Source organism: Ischnura elegans, chromosome 9 (genome assembly GCF_921293095.1).
Source record: "Ischnura elegans chromosome 9, ioIscEleg1.1, whole genome shotgun sequence".
In the NCBI taxonomy this organism is placed as follows: domain Eukaryota; kingdom Metazoa; phylum Arthropoda; class Insecta; order Odonata; family Coenagrionidae; genus Ischnura; species Ischnura elegans.
This window is the reverse complement of record NC_060254.1, coordinates 23,489,999-23,507,580: the sequence shown is the minus strand read 5'-3', so window position 1 is coordinate 23,507,580 and position 17,582 is coordinate 23,489,999. Positions and strand designations below refer to the sequence as shown.

Below are 17,582 nucleotides of genomic sequence, written 5' to 3'. Positions count from 1 at the left end.
AAATCACTCGGAAGTTGATATGCGGCGAGCGTGGTAATGTTGGTGCGTGTATGTTTGGCTGAAGAAAACGTCGATGCGTCAATTTCAAAAGGAAACAGTTGTGTGGTCTCAAAGTATGCGGGAAATTTTTGTTATCATGAAATCTAACTCAATTATTTGTTAAAAAAATCATGTTATTTTCAACTTCATCCACGATGAGGCAGGTGTTAACGTCATCATGTTGAGTTGGAACTTTAACAGTATCATTTGTACACGATTAGGCAACATGGGAGTCTCTGGTATAAAATTGAACAGTGATTTTTGGTGAGCAAGTGTGCGGAATAATTTCTTAATGGGCTTGTTCACTATTTTAAAAATTGTTTTCGATTGCGATAGAGTTTGATAATAAAAAAACGTATTTTTTTCGAAAAAAAAAACAAATTTCCGACTATTTCACTTGATCTGTGGTTTCATGCGTCCTAAAATGCACTAATGTATTTTTCTCTCTTTCCCTCTCGCAGGCGTGCAATGAGTTCACGACGCACGTGATGAACCTGCTTCGGGAGCAGTCCCGCACGAGACCCATCACGCCCAAGGAGATAGAGCGCATGGTACAGATCATCCACAAGAAGTTCTCCTCCATCCAGATGCAGCTCAAGCAGTCCACTTGCGAAGCCGTCATGATCCTCAGATCCAGATTCCTCGACGCCAGGTAATGCATCCACTACCTCCTCCATCGCAACTTCGAAAGATGACGACCTCACCAACCTAAAAGTGATATAATTCATTCTCCCAAAAAAAAAAGGGATTCATGAAATTCTGGTTTGATGAAAGTAAAGGTGGAGGCAGAATTTAAATTGACACTGGAAAACAGATCTTTCAAGAAATTATCATTAACCAAGAAGTTAGACAGGGTTGTAGCCTATCACCAGCCTTCTTTAATCTAAATATAGGTAACGTTCTGAGAATATGGAAGAATGTATCACCAGGCATCGAATTGGGACCATCTCAATTCTTATGCTGTTTTTTGACGATAAGGTTATAATACAATATAAAGAGGACAAACTGCTGATGGAAGTACATAGACTACACCAATTGAGCAAACTAAACGACATGAGAATTTCAAAAAACAAAACAAAGACTATGGCATTTTTAGGAAGCAACCCGATACGAACAAAAATTATTCTTGAGGATAAAGTCCTGGAGCAAGTGTCGCACTTCCAGTACTTAGTATGCGATATATCATATGACGAGGACAAAGGTATTATAAATAAAGTTAATACTTTCCTGGGAATATGTGGCACAATTAGAAGAACTCTAAAATACAAAACGAGAAAAGATACAAATAAAATTTATAAACTGATGTCAGTACCTACTGTACTCTACAGATCAGAATGTTGGGTACCGAAAAAGTACGAATTAAGGCAGATAGAATCATCGGAAACGAAATTTTTAAGATCAGTGAAAGGTTGCACAAGATTAAATAAATTAAGAAACAAATAAGAGACGCACTGGGTGTCCAGGCAGTCACTGATAAACTACAAGACTACAAACACAAATGGAAGGAACATATACTTCGAATGCCAAATGAAAAAATTCCAGAACAAGCAATGGAATATCAACGCTTTGGCAAGAGAAGTATGGGAAGACCAAGTAAAAGGTGGTTGTGTGGAGCCGGAACAGGCTTAGTAGCCTAATCCTGGAAGGAAGAAGAAGAAAGGTGAAGAAAGGTGGAGGTCTTGCCTGGATGCCTCGTGAAATTCCCTTGTAATGATAGAATGGAATACTAAACACTAAAGATTTTTTGAATATTCCTGATTAAGCTGTTATGCGTTGCATTTGTGCAAAATATTTCATATTTTTTGATAGGCATTTTTTTAAGGGTTTTACAGTAAGATTTTATTTTACCTAACGGACATAAAATATGAGATTTAAATGTATTGCAACTTCGAAAGATGGTATCGTCACTAACCTAAGTAATATAATTTATTATTATTAAGGAAATGGATTCATGAATTGCATTTAAAAAGTAGGAATTTAAGGAGTCATGCCAGTTTGATAAAGTTAATAGTGGAATCCGCTTCCTTGTGGAATTCCATCGTAATATTAGACTGAAATATTTCATTATTATTCCACGTTGAGAATTTATATATTCCTGATTTTGCTATTGTGCAGTGGAAAATGTTAACTCGTTAAATACATTTCATTTGTGAAATTAGAAAATAATTCATTTTAATGGTATCAGGTTTGTTTTCAGGATTCTCTCGGTTTTTTTGACGTGCATTTCCCATTGAATATTAATTTTTAGAGTTACTTCACAAATAACCATGGCATAAGCGTGCATAGTGAGGGAAAAATTGTTTAATGTGTGAGAAAACTTTCTTTCGCGAGCAACTGTCATTTATGAAAAAGTATCGTGATACATTAATTGTGTTTCTAAGTCGTTGATCTCTGCATTTCTTCCGGAAGAAATGCAGAGATCAAACCATCGCCGCGGAAACCTACGTTCTATCATTTCTAAGTCGTTATTTGCAAAATTAGTATTTCACTTCGAAGATAAAATGATACAAAGACGTAAAAGGATGTAGTCGACGGTTTAAAAAAAATGCTTTAATCAACGTAGATGATTCTGCAGAAAAATTGTTTTTTAGTGCTTTCTCGGGAGAAAGAGACTGCAATCCGGACCTTCGAAGTTTTTTTTTGTGTACAAATAAATTAAGTTGCCCCCACTCGGTGAACGGGGAAAGGTGAAATTATCGCTCGATCATCATGCGCACTTCATCGGAGATAACCCGCGCGAATATATGGCCAGTGAATGCAGAAACTTCCAATTAAGAGAACCGTAGTAGTCTCGCTTCGTTTTCTGGACCATCAGAATGCTTATGAAATCTTTGTGTGCTTTTTTTTAACTCCTCTCAGTATACAAATACTTTCCTACCACAGCCGTCTTCGTCGAAGGTCGGAGTGCTGAAAGGGCATAGCCGAATAAGAGGTTGAAAAACCCCCGGGATTTTTCTCGGACTTGGAGCATAAGATTTGGGATCAAAAAGGACTAACCTCCCCACACCTCCAGCCCGCTAGAGGCCCACTAGCTCGAAATTTCGATTTCCACTGTTTTTTTAATATCTCGGGATAGAAAGCATATTTTTCAATGCAATTTGCGCCATTTGATGGCTTTCTTGATGGAACAGATGCCCCATTTTTTCACAACTTTTCAGTGGCACAAAGAGAAATGGCGTCGATTTGAAAATTTCAAACGCTATTTTTCATAAAATATTTTTGAGAGGGCCACAAAGACAAAGTGTTTCGAAGGAGTATTTCAATATCTTTCGGCTAATGTAATGAAAAAGGAACATTTAGGTGGTGGAACAACGCGAAAAACAATAAAATATGCAATTTTGGCCATTTTTGCTGTTTTTTCTGTGATCTGCGCCCCCATAACACCCGTTACATACCATCGTGCAAGTAATATAGAAAAAGAAAACTGTAATTTGAAGAAAATAAAGAGGCTTTTGAAAAAAACAATCGTGTGACGTCACAGAGCGTTATTATCTCCAAGGCACATTTTTGGGGTAGGAAATACTCAATGAGAGGCGTCGTTGCTACCAAACTAAAGAAAGCTCATTGCGGTCTAACAGTTCTCCTCGTCTGTATTCGTTAAATGGCCGCCATTGATTTTCCCGCCAAACGGCAATTGTCTAATGGCGCAATGTATGCACTTCCCCTGCATCCTGCTGCGGCGTTCGTCCTGCGAAGTGCTCCTTCCGTTTCATTCTTCAGCCTTGTTTATCCTCCCTACCTAATTGGGCTCCTCTGTGGGAGGCTTTCATTATCTTCCTGGGAGGAAAAGGTAAGCTGTTACCTTTTTCTCTTCTTCTCGTGCTCTTTCAACCTCCACTTCTTTTGTTCCCATCTCGTTGGACCGCGTCCGTCTTTGCTATTCCTCTTCCTCCTTTTAGCACAGTCTTTACCGACTTCCAAGGCTCAGCTCCTCGCTCGCCCAGACACCAGATTCTTTCGACCCCTTCTCATTTCAATAAATTATCATATCTCGTGAATCTCGAGACTTAGAAAAAGGGAGCGATAAGTGGGTCTCCTTTAGAACATTTTGGCTCGATGGACTGCGGCTTCGCAACCCTCGTCTTCTTCTGTTTTGAAATCCTCTTTCCAATCTTCATTCCTTATCCCGTTCTCTCTTTGTCTCTTCTTTCTCTCGCCTTCTTCGCCGTTCTCCGTTGTTCCGGAGGGACCATCTACCTCCCGTTTTTCTTTAATTCAGTCCATTGCCACGTTATGCGCGTAATATGCTTTATCGGCTTGGGAATTCTTTCTTCGGCGTTCGATACCTAGTTTAAAATGATCATAAAGCACGTACAATGGGTTAAAACAGCTTCGCAACGAATGCAACGGCGCCACCTCTGCTCTCTTACAAAATATGACTTCCATGTTAATCTTAGGACACGTAATTGAATTATAGTAGTTTGGTAACTAATGTATTTGATTACTTTTCAATCAAAAATTGTATTGCGAAAAATATGTTTTTTGTTCTAATTCGGTGCTTCATTCCCTAGTGTAGAAGGAATTATAACTACGTAGGTATATATTCTCGTTCTTTTTGCTTTAAAATACTTTATATGAAACCTTATAAGAGAGTAATAACATCCTAGAAGATAGGCACTGCAAATTATTTCGATCTTCAAGTTCACGGAAAATAAAATTATATATAAGTACAACAATTAGGAAAGTCAAATTTTGCTCAATAGAATAAGTGGCGCCAGTCAACTTATGGAGAAACGTTCAAAAAATATTAAATAAAAATTTAATTAAAATATTCAAATTTAAATATGGAATTGTTAAACCTGGGTCCGTAGCAACTGCCGTCGCGAAAGCGTCAAACTTCAAATGTGCCACACAGAGGTGATTCGAAATTCTTTTTCCCATTTTCTGTCCTTATCGCGTTCTCTTTTCGTCCCTTCGTTCTCTCATTTCCTTCGACGGTGTCCGTTATTCCGGGTCCAACTACCTCCGATTACGCTTTTATTCAATGCAATTATACCACTCTCGGTGCGATATTCGCGAATCTAAACAACGTGTGTGACACCTAGTGGCCGATAATCGAAGCTTTGGAAAGGTGGTTGCGTGAATCATGAATATTACGAAAGATGATCCTTAGTCTAAATGTGTTGTCAACCATCGCGCATTTAAATGGGTTTATAAAAGTCGCCAACCGTGTCACTGACGGACAAAGTGACCCGAGTTTCACGGGGAAATAAGGTCGAATTAGGGGTGCCAAGCGAAATTTATGTACTATACTAGCTGACCCATCAAATTTTGTTTTTCCATGTAAATTATTTCAATTAAAATATAACTAAATAATAATTGTAAGTGTGTGGGGATGTGGTCAGGGGCAGATCGAGGAATATTTTGGGGGGGGGGGGGGGTACAAGGGTCTGATAGGTCTTCTCATATTTAAAATAAAATACAGCTACATATTACTGTATAAAATATTCTCTTTATTTCGATGTGAAAGTTATTAATATTAAATTAAATGATTGAGGTTCTGTAAACAAAATTAAACCAACGTTATGATAACTGTATTAAAAATCTTGCCAATTTTTTAGCATCTAGGGGGGCATGTGCCCCCCCCCCCCCGTTAATCCGCCTATGGATGTGGTATATAACTGAAGTAGTATGGGGCGCTGTGAAAGATGACGACCCAAAAAAATTAACAAAAACCAAACATTAATTTTTTTAATTCAGTGTTCTTTTCTTATCTTAATCAATAAAGTTCAAATTACATTTCTGTAACAAATTTTGATTAATAGAAAAAGAAAAATTATCAATCACTTAGTGCAATGGAGTGTACAATATTTTTAGTGATTCCATCTTTAGCTAACAGAAACAAACTGAATGGTTTACCCACTCGAGAACATGTCCTTGTGAAAAACACGGTGTCCCCAAATCTAAGACTCAAACAGACATTGTTTAGCTTTGAGTCTTATTGATTGTCATTGTGAATACCAATCTAATTGGAAATTGAACCCGTTTGAATTCAATTGGCACATCTGTCATAATAGTAGGGATTCGTGGTAGTAATACTTCTTCTCCTTGGATCTTACCATTCAAAATGGTTCGACAACGTTTTTCACCCATTTTTTAATGACTAATCACGTACCATTGCACAGCCATGGTGGCTTCAAATTTCCAAACAAAATAACTGGAGATTCAACCTTCAGTTGTAAAAGGTGTGGTGGAATGCCTGGCAAATCCAATGAGTTCAAAAATTCTGCCAGATAATATACAGCTTCGTTGGTATCGCAAACCTTATCAATAGATATTTATGACGCCAAGTCCCCTGTCAACAACATAAACAATACTGACGGTCATCATGAGGACAGTGAGCCAAAAACACTAAAATTTCATCATTTTTGTGAATGTTTATTCAAAATTCACCGTAATTAATGTAAAAAACGAAAATCGATTGCAAGAATAATAATGTGTGTTTATTTTTCTTTCCAATGCTACATGTTACAACTAAATGTGACCACTAATTTAAATATGCAAAAGGAAAGGTCTGCAGGCATTAATAATGGACTTTACATGAATTTAATTTGGAAATGATTCATGGCCCATTCCAGTTAACATCCTATTCTCAGATCTACTGAATATACGCACAAAATTTCATGGGAATCGGTCAAGACGTTTCGGAGGAGTTTGGCAACAAAAACTGTGATTGGAGAATTTTACATTTTAGTTGATGTGATCAATGAAATTCTTAACTTTGAAATGCTATTCCTTGCAAGTAAAAGTATTATAATACAAATTAGTGGAAATAAGTGGATCCCATTGCACTCATTGCCACACTATGGAAGTTTTTTTAACAACTTATTAAAATGCAACTGAATTGGCAACAGAAATCAACCTTCTATGGGATGGAATTGGACCTTTTCTATGCAGTCCCCTTGGCTTGAATATAGCTGTTTGATCGCAGATCGTTTTCATGATTTTTCGATGTTACCAGGAAAGAATGCAATTTTTTTTTCATTCAGTCATTCATCTTTACGGGAGATAATTTACATGTGGTAAAGCGATAAATTAGTACAAATAATTAAATATGTGGCATAGATCATCATATAAATTTGAACAGCAATGGAGCACTAACTGAGTTTGTCTATTCATATCAAATTTGAGGCCATAGAGCTAGTCTTCATTCATCTACTATTAGTTTTTTACCCTCCTGTCGATCGTCTTGGCTGCATAGTTGAGATAAGTTATTTTTCCAGTACATATTTTCTAAAAGAGATGATAAAAAATGAGTTCCTATCCAATGATTGATATAGTGGAAGGAGAGGAGCAGTAATTGTTTGAGTCCGATGTCTTGTATTTTTAATTTCCAATGGATTATTTTCATGATGCATCATGATTAAAGTGAAGAGATTTTTTCTCTTTGTAGTATATTGGCCCCTTGTATTTTTTATAGCATTGTTCAGAAATTTCTTTGGCTATAAATTTCTTTGCCTGGCCTTGGTGGGGTAAAGTCCTTGCATGACAAACTGAAGGTTCGGGGTTTGAGTCCCCCCTGGGTAGTTGGCCCAGACTGTGGTGTTTTTGTTAGTCCATTTTTTTTAATTGTCAGACTCCCCTGATGTAAAAGGCCACCGTGTGCTGTTTTTGGGGAAATAGACGTAAACAAATAAATCAAATAAAAAATAAATGCTAATACCATTTTTTGACTTTTTTCCATGTGTCCTGAAATCACCATGTTGGTCTTCTTAAATGTTTGTATCACGCAGGAGGAAGAGGAGAAACTTCAGCAAGCAGGCATCCGAAATCTTGAACGAATACTTCTATTCGCACCTGAGCAATCCATATCCTTCGGAGGAGGCGAAAGAAGAGTTGGCCCGCAAGTGTGGCATCACAGTCTCACAGGTGAGGGGATACATAGGTAGAGATTGGTGGATTTACTGTGGCGAAAAACTTGAAATTTTGTCAAATAAATCTGTCAATTTTGATGTAAAATGAACTTGGCTGATCTGGGCAACTTGAACTACAAGCATTTTACAAGTGTATTCATTATACTCCTCTCCAGTAATGTATACTTGTTACCAGACCTTACAACCTGTCTATAATGCCAATAATCCTGGCTATGACCCTGCATTCCCATAGCTCAGAAGGGACTACCATCAGCAAATCTTAACCCTTAACCAGTGACGTGCAATTCTTGTCACGCAACCAGTGACGTGCGGTCTGGAAGACCGAAATAAAACAAAAATTTGTAAAACGTTGCAAATTCATTTTTATTGCTTAGTTTAATGTTTCTTTGACTTCTCAACTACTATAAAACTTATATATTTAATATTATGCAATCCCAATTGGAAACAACTTTTTCAGTAAAAATTGTTATTTGATACAGGATGAAAAAACTGATATCAAAAACACTTGAGTTGTTATTATTACCATACTTTTTTAAATTAAGTACTTAATAATCCACGTTATGCAACTAAAAATGCTTCCATACAAATTATTAATTATTATTATTCTTCAAAAATCACTAGGAATTTTTAACAACTTTTTGAATTATATCCACCTGCGTTTATTGGTTTTTCCAATTTAGTGACATGAGGTCTCATAGACCGCTACTAAAATTCAGTTGCGAATTTTCAGAAGTGAATAATAGGAACGTTAAATTTTAAGAGTAATTGTGAGTGTGCTATGTCCTTTTTATACAAAACTATGATGCTCACGAGGATCATAGATATTTTGAAATAGCAATTTCTTAAATGTTCATAATTTTATAAACGCAGCGGTCTCTCAGACCGCACGTCTCTGGTTAAGGGTTAATATTAGTTTGTCTCCAATGCAGTGCATAACCTTGGTGACGAGAGGCAATTGCATCTGTCAGGAAACGTAGGGCATATTATTCAAATTTAGACAATTTTGGCCCCTCTGGTTTTGCCCTTCTCTATCACTCATGTGTGCTCTGCTTGGCATAACTTAGATCTTTATGTTGCTAAGAAAATATTTGTATTTCAGGTTTCGAACTGGTTTGGCAATAAGCGGATACGATACAAGAAGAACATTGGAAAGGCTCAGGAGGAAGCCAATCTCTATGCAGCAAAGAAGGCAGCAGGTAGGAGAATCGGCGGGGAGTCGGGAATCCTGGGACTTGTTGCCCCAAATTATGTTATCACCATATATTATTTCTCAAAATATTGGAAATTTTTCCTAATCCATGCTTGAAAAAACTTACAATGGCTATCAAAAAGTGCTGTCAATTAAAGGATAATACTGCCAATTACATGCATGATGTACAGAATAGAAAAAAACTGCAATTTTCTGTACATTCTCTTTTTATCAAATGTTCACTCAGTTCTGGATTGCTAATGGTTGGTTTCATATGGGGGTTGATGATCTCAAAATGTTTGGTAATTATTCTCTGCCATTGGAACTTAATGTTGAGTCCTTCAGCCTAATAAGTGGGAGGGAAGGTTTATGTGGTGGAAGCATGAAATGGTGCTGGTATTATATTTCTCATCATTATTTCACACAATCTTATTAGAAAAATCTTCAATATGTATTTTTAATATATTCCCAAAGATTTTGGGGACATGTGCAGATGATGTATGCTTATGATGAAGCTTTTGGTTTGTTATAGTGTGCATTTGATCAAATAGGTGAAATCATAGGAAGTATGGTACATAAAACCGTTAAAGATTCAAATTCAGGGACATGAATGAGGATTTTTGATGGCTATCCATGTATTAGGGGCATTACCTCATCATCATGATAATTGACAAGGGCATGCTGGATCAAGCAAATCAAGGATATTCTCCCAGTTTTTTCGTTACTTACATTTAGAGTATTTAATAAATGTTGGATGAATTGGAGGAATCTGGTGATAAGTTAGATTAAATAGAATTTTTAAATCAAAAAAGTTATGAACTTGTAGGTCTTGGAGTTGTATCTCTGTGGCTGCTTGAAATACTAATTTTTCTTTCTTAAAATACACAATTCATCTTGCACCAACTGTAGTAAGCTATCAAGCTCAAATATTGGTCTTTTACACTTTCCACTGAGTCCAATGTGAGAAAATAGCAGGGATTCATCCAGCAACTCCTTCTTAAGGAGTCAAATAATTGTTGAACTCCATAGATAAAAGTTCTGATGTTTATGCTTTGAAAGATGTTTAGCAACATATTCATTCTGCTGCTGTCTAGGCAAAGCTCACGTGGCTATTGCTGAATCAAGTTAGAATCAGCTGATTAAGACTGAAGTATAGTTCACTTAAAAATATACAGTTGTGCCAACATGAATAGCGGCATAACTTTTGAAAATGATGCAATTGTTCTAAATCTGCTTGTCGAGCATAGTGCTGCAGCATGTTCTATCCAGAGAGGTTATCTATCCATGCAACATAAAATATGGAGATAAAATATCCTCAGGAAATGAATTGAGGTTTTGTATTTTGCGAATAATTGCTTGCTGCATTTGATAACGTATGTTTGAGTGTTAATACTCTGCCAATCGTATTGGTTGGCAATGCATCAAGAGGAGTTTAGGATACGTGCGATGTTTGCTATGGGCTACCAAAAATCATCCAATCCTTCAGGCTGCTTTCCCATCTACATTTCCTCCCGATGTCCTCCCCTTCTGCACCCTATGGAGCCCTTTCCTCCTGCCCATCCACCATTCTCTCTTGCTCTCTCACGGCCTTTCTTTGCATTTGGCGGTTGGTGTTAAAGAGGTGCGGCCGTGGACGCAGTTCCGAGACAAGGCCAAGGATTCTCCTGCCCGAGGGTCCTCTGACAGTGGACGGCACAGCAGCCCACGGCCGCACCTCCCCCTCCAAAGTAAAATCTCCGCCATGCCCCCTCCTCTTCTCCTGAATGCACCCTCTCCTATCCCTTTTAGCTCTCACCCCCTCTGCGCAACCTGCTGCTAACCTCCCCGTAACCTTTTTTGCGTGGTTTGCATCCTTGGGATATGCCCTGTGCAGTGTAAATTTTCTGTTAAGAAAAATTTATTCTCCTCAACCTGAACTTGAATCAGGGGGCTTCCTTATTTTCACTTATGTGGAGTGTTATTACCAGTTACATACCTTAGAACCTAGACAGTAAGTGTAATAGAACTTTATTTTTGAGATGCCTATGTCTATAAAGTTTCAGCTTCCAGGTTAATCACTAAGTTTCTCAAGTTCTTTAAAAGTGCTTTCCTGATTTGCATCCGTCACTTCAAAATCATTTATATTCATTTGAAAATACCATGTAATTAATGTAATACATTTATGCGCTTACATGAGTTTTTGAATGCAAAGGATCACTTTTAAACCTTCATGGGTCCTTCTCCCCTCATAGGGCTTTTGTGGCCTTGAGAGATTGAGATGCTTCATTGCTGCTTAATATATTTTACCTCTGAACAACATGAAAGTGTGAATTGATTCACAGTTTTAAGGCTAATATCAAATGTTTTACATAACTGGAAGCTACCAGTTATCATAGGAGTTTTAAAAAATTTATTTCATCATGCCACATCATAGTACTTGAAAATGGCAGTCTTGGAAGTAGTCAATTTTCATCTGAAAACCCTTCTACCAGTCCTGAGGTCATTATTTTGAAGGAGAGGGCCTAAAATGGCTTTTGCATGGCAGTGGGCCTGTGATTGTTTATGCTTCTGGATGGAGGTGGGGCTCAACTGCACTTTCAAATTAGCATCAACTCAGAACTTAAAAAAATAATTCAGCTCTTGGATGCTTACCTTTTTTTGAACAGGAGGGTACATTCAAATTCTTAATTCTGAAAAATTCAACTGTTTGCTTTTGCTGGCCATTAATACAGCTACTAATAAATGGCATTAAAAAAAACAGATGAGACTGTGGGTCATAGATTTCATTTTATAACTAAGGTATTGATGGATTCAAGATTCAATTGGATCAATGGATTAAAGATTCTAGTGTGCTCTGTACTCACTCTAGTGTTGAACAATTGGATCAGGGAATATCAATTTTTACAACAGTGAAAGGAATGGATGGAGCTGCCAATTGGCTAATATGGACTGAAGAAATGTATGTCCGAAAGCCAATTAATGTAGGAAATTACTAAATTTCACTATACTGATTAGCAATCAATAAAGAAAGGATTCAGATACATATTCATTATGCATATTTGGAAATAGTTGCAACTCAACCTTATAATGCAGAATGTTACATATGTAATAGCAATCTGCAGTTTATAGGAAATCTACAAGTCAGAGAATTGTGAAACATATTTAGGCTTAAGTGAGATCCTGCATGGCTTTTTTCTTTGCAAAAATCCAGCTTTCCTTAAAACCCCTTTAATTTAATGGTTTTATGGATTATAAGGAAGCTTAGCCTTCCTAACCTCTGTGCTGGACTCAGGTGTAGGACAATGATTAAAGTAACTACATACTTCACTTCTCTCAATCTTACCTGCTTTGAAAAGGAGTTTTGATGTGCTTTCTGGTGGTAAAAGTTATCTAAAATTTTGTATCTTTTTTTCTGTACATTTTTTGTTTGGTGATGATGAATTGTTGGTAAAATTTCAAGATACATAATTAGTGTGATTTGTACCAATATTTTTTAAAATTGGGGTACAATGCTAAAATTTCTAACCTGAGTAATTCTAAGAGAGCACCAAGAGGGTGCTGCTTAGTGCTGCGGGCCAATATATATGCTTTTTCTTGGTTGATATGTCAGTGGAAATGAGCCATAAACATATTTATTGGCTTTGAGGCGGGTAATTATTCAAATTAATGATTATTCAGCAAATATAAACTTTTGAATAAAATATGAAGATAAATTATGTGGTTTACAATGGACATTAAAATGGTAAAACAAAAAACAGCGTGTGGATGTAGGTACCATAAACTGACATAGCTGGAATTTTTTTTCTGAAGTGTTAAATTTTCTCTCCAAGTAGGAGGCACTTAGTGGGTTAATACATTACTCACCATTCTTGGGTATCTTTTGTTTAGTTATATTATTTGATGAAGGACAGACAATGACAACGCTGGTTCATTATCTCTTTGCAGTGCTTATTGTAAATTGGCATCTGGTTATTTTGGGTCGTCTTATCTTGCCTTTCCTCATCGGTATCTAAATTTACTCTCAGCAGGTGCTTCCCCCTATAGCATGGGTCCAGGAAGCGGAGGGGCAAGCACTCCAGCGCCTCTAATGTCCCCAGCTCCTCCTGGTGGTGGTGGAGACAGCATGGGCTACGGCATGGGCATCAATGGGGGTGATTACAACCCATCGCCCATGGGCCAATCGCAGGTGAGTGCTCCCACATCCCATTATTATTGGAATGTGCATGACCTGTGCTGGTCTTTAAGGACATTGTGTCTAGTTAGATATACTGTCAACTCTAAATTATCTATGTGACATACTATACAACCTGGGACGGTGAATGAAAATCTGTGGACCATATAAACTGCACTGAAGAAACGTCTGAGTTGATGGGGGTTATGGTTGAGAGAGGCTGTGTTCTACAGTCCATTTAATTTCATCATCTGCTGACCCATTGGTTGCTGGTTCAGCAGAAATCAATTTCACTATCATTTTCATTATTTTGTGTTGAATCTCAAATTTTTTCATTAGAAAGTTGGTATTTTCTTTTTAGAAGGTGTATGTAGATTTTTACATCCTATAAGTTGCATGAAAGGTGATTAATCTACTTTTAACACGTTGCGTACCGGGGTTAGCTATTGTTTAGAATATAATTTACCCAATCAAACGTTATGATCCATCAATTCATTATGAATAACGAACAACAACTGAAAACGTACTAACGAAGACGTATTGTACGCTTTAAAATTGTTTAGGTTGACGCACCTAAATGACGAGAATCTTCATCATCCTTCCGGAATGTTCAGGAAAAAAATGACAAGAATTCTCGCCATCCGTACGCAACGTGTTAAGTGCATGACATTGAAGGCATTTTTTTACCGTTCAGAGACTGATCGCTTGAATTTAGGCTGAGTTCTTTGGCCAATTAAGTTATCTGCCTTCCCCTTCTCTTTTGAAACTTTTAGAGAATTAAATTTTGTGGCTTACTCTAGTTATACACTCATGGTAGTTGATAGCACATTTGGGGAAAGGATTGTAAATTATTGTAGCCCCAAATTAATGTGAGCACGGAGTTTGGTCACATCCCACACAGCAGATGCAATCTTAACGAAAATAGCCTCTAACACTCTCCAAAAATAATGAAGTTTTCTTCTTTTCTTGCCATTTCTGTAGCTTGTCCTGTTTATGAACCTTGTTTTAGTGATTATTGCATGAAAAATATTCTTAATTAAAAAAGTTGAAGACTTGAAGACAGCTATCTGTGATCTTGCAAGTGTTGGCTTTTGCTGAGAAATGTTTCAATGTTAGTGACTGAGTTACAGTCCAGCTGGCGAGAGTTGTCTGATGGCACTTTAAAAGGAGCCAAAATGGTTTGCAGCCAATCGCTGTCTCCCAAATGTACCTCACACCCTTGCCTAGTCATACAACGTTGTCACGTGCATATGAAGCACTGAAACAAGCCTGAGCCACCAAAACAAGCCCTTTATTTGAATCACTAAAGCAAAGGATTCTTCCTTTGGATCCTTCGCGCTCGTCGTCCCTTCTGGCTCCTTTCTTCACGGAACCCTTTTGTTTACATGTGATGTGGGCGTTTCCCTTTCTTACCTGGCAACGTTGCCCCCTACCCCTTCTAGCTGTTAACGGACAACTCTCGGCGGCTGGACTGTAATGTTTTAAACTCATTCTTTTTAAGTTAATTTATTTAAATACCTTGATTGAAATATTTACATACTAACTCTGCTAGCCATTATCATTGGATTAAACTTATATGGTATGTATGTATATGATAAAGGTAATGACAGGACCTTAGAACATTTTCCCATCAGAAGTAGGTAGTTTTTTTTTCAACTATACCTAGTGCCTGCCATATTTTTAAACAAGGCCAGTGTGTTTTATACCATAGAGCATCTTGACACATGAATGATACTGATGGCTTTATCCACTTTGGTGTTTCTTAATGCTATGAAAATAATGATCCACAAGGAGTTTGCATTTGTGTGGTGGCCAGTGTGGTGGCTTCCCAATCTGTGGGCCTGGGTTCAAATCTCATAAGTGGTGGAGAGTTTTCATGAGTCTACCCTATCCCTGGTTTATATCCTCCCTATTCCATTCCTCACCCATTCCAAAACAGTTCTCTGCCTTAGAAGGTTTGAAGAACCAGGCGCGCAGCTAGAAATTAAGGCTAGGAGGGAGGGGGGCATAGGCGGATCCAGGGGGGGGGCACGGGGGCACGTGCCCCCCCCAGACCCTTAAAAATATGATAGATTTTTAATACGGTCCCATTATAATTTCGTTCGTTTTGTATAACAAGGTATCCTTGTGCCCCCCCCTGAACAAAATCCTGGATACGGCCTTGCTTGTGCCCCTCCCAGAAAGAAATCCTGGATCCGCCCCTGGAGGGGGGGGTTTAAGAGCAGCTAATACTGCGGGGGTATGGAATACGGGAGGTGTGGGTGCCCTCCTCCAGAAAATTTTTAAGATTAATGGTTCAAAATGGTGAGTTTTACGGCTTTCTGAGGGATGTCTTATTAATCCTTACACAATTATGTAAGTAATATTTATCCAATTAAGTAATATTAATTAAATTTTAAAATTTCTCTCAGTTCTGGGGGGTTTATCCCCCCTATCCCCCACCTCACTGTGCCACTGCCAAGAACTATATTTGACAGTTAACAATGTTAATTCTTTAGAAGCTGATGCATTGGGTGCTTTGCTTTTTTAGCATATGCATCCATTGCAGGCTTCTTCTCAGGGATGATTAAGATAGATGGCTTCTTGCTCATATAATAGATCTCTTCCATAGTGTCCACTCTCTCTTTCTGATTTTGGTATTTTTTATCTTTATTTATTCATGTACATAATTTTGTCTTGTCATAATCAGTTAGGGTTTTGGCCATGTTCTCTCATGCACCTGCATGTTCAACTCCTACATCTTATCCTCTAACTCTGTTTGATATACTTTTCATGGTCAGTTCTTGAAAAAGACCATCTTCTGAAAGTTGGTCATGGGTCCAGAAGCCCCTAAATATTTCCTAGGGCTGAGGATGAAAAATTTGTTTGGCATACCCAGAATTTAAACTCAGATTTTGGAATTGCTACCAGAGTGATACCAGTTAGTGAACCAAGCCATCTCCTTCCATGGCAAATTGAAGAGCAATGGAGATTCTGGTTTAAATCCCAGCTAATCCAAATGATTTTTAATGGCAAATTTTGTCTTCAGTGTAGATTTGCACCCATGTACATGCATTCGAAGTTAGTATGTACTTACCAGAATGGGAACCAAAGCAAAAAAAAATTGCAATCAAAATAGTATATGCACAAAACTTGGAAAACAGCAGATTGAAAACTTTTCTTAAGCATACTTTACAGTACGTGATTCAAAAAGAGTGATAATTTTATGTAATCAATCACTTGTAAGATAACTTGATGCATTATTTCATGTTATTTAAATAAAAACAGCAAAAACCATCAGTTTATTGTGAAACTTATATGGAAATGATAAACTGAAGCCAAGAGCCGAATTGGTAATAACCAAAAGAAAAGTGTAGCTGACTGAAATTTACTTTTTTTACCCTACTGGCTGTAATTCTAATGAAAAAGTCCATAATTATCACTCATAGAAAAACTTAGTCTTGGTATAAATATTGTTTATCTACCTGGGCAAAAATTTGTGACATTTTGATTGATTTCTATTGCATAAGGGTAAAAATATGCTGGTGGTCATATCAGAAGTCAACACTTTGTGACTTATTGTGAAGGTTACACTTCTTTGTCATCTTCTTAAATTCCATTTGTGCAGTTCCTGCGAAACTTTATTCTATTTGCCCAGAATGTCCTGAATATTCTTAGTGGGATATCCAGAATCCAGTAAGACTTTTATGATGCAATTTTTGAGTAATTTGCAGCAAATCCAAATCACTTTTGTGTTGCATTGGTCATGGTTATTGCCAGTTGAATGGTACTGTGACTCCTAGTAATGTAGGTCTAGTGCTAAACAAATCATAACTTTGTTGGTATGATCTAGTACAACAAAAATATTTCAATGTCATCACAAAAGCCATACTTCCATCAGTTTCTCATGGAGCATTTTTCTCTCCTTTATCATTACATATGATTGCAGCCTCCCTACTCAGATGGTAGTGGAATGGGATATGATCCATCTATGCATCAGGTGAGAGAAATTCAGAAAATTCATATTTTTTTCAAATCTTCTGTGTTTTGTCTCTTGGTGTGGACTCTTCTGTTTGGCATGGGAAGATGTTGCCTATGTTGGTGCCTAAATGATTTAAAAATTAGATTTTTATGTTTTACCACATCAGGCTTCATTTTGTGGAAGTTAATTGTATTCATACTTAGAGATCTGTTCTTTTCCATTGAGTTTTAATTTTATTACAGCATGTTTCACAGCTGTGGGTACATTTATTTATTTCTTCTGCTTAGTAATGTACCGCTCAGTGGTAAAACTTGTTGTACTAAAATTAAAATTTTTTGGAAAAATAAAAATATCTTGTCATGAATTAGA

The 17,582-nt window shown here is 37.2% G+C and overlaps 1 protein-coding gene across 11 annotated transcripts in view; it reads left to right on the top strand.

Annotated features, from left to right (window-relative positions):
• Window positions 1-17,582, top strand: part of LOC124165782 (homeobox protein extradenticle) — a 380,934-nt gene that overhangs the window by 347,297 nt on the left and 16,055 nt on the right. For 6 of the 11 annotated variants that reach the window (XM_046543278.1, XM_046543284.1, XM_046543280.1 and 3 more), the window contains 6 exons: window positions 501-691; window positions 7,773-7,908; window positions 9,013-9,109; window positions 10,722-10,829; window positions 13,107-13,267; window positions 17,181-17,231. In XM_046543278.1, the coding sequence (XP_046399234.1) occupies window positions 501-691; window positions 7,773-7,908; window positions 9,013-9,109; window positions 10,722-10,829; window positions 13,107-13,267; window positions 17,181-17,231 (744 nt within the window). The remainder of the gene's footprint in view (window positions 1-500; window positions 692-7,772; window positions 7,909-9,012; window positions 9,110-10,721; window positions 10,830-13,106; window positions 13,268-17,180; window positions 17,232-17,582) is intronic. The other 5 variants (XM_046543288.1, XM_046543287.1, XM_046543279.1 and 2 more) reach the window with 4 other exon arrangements.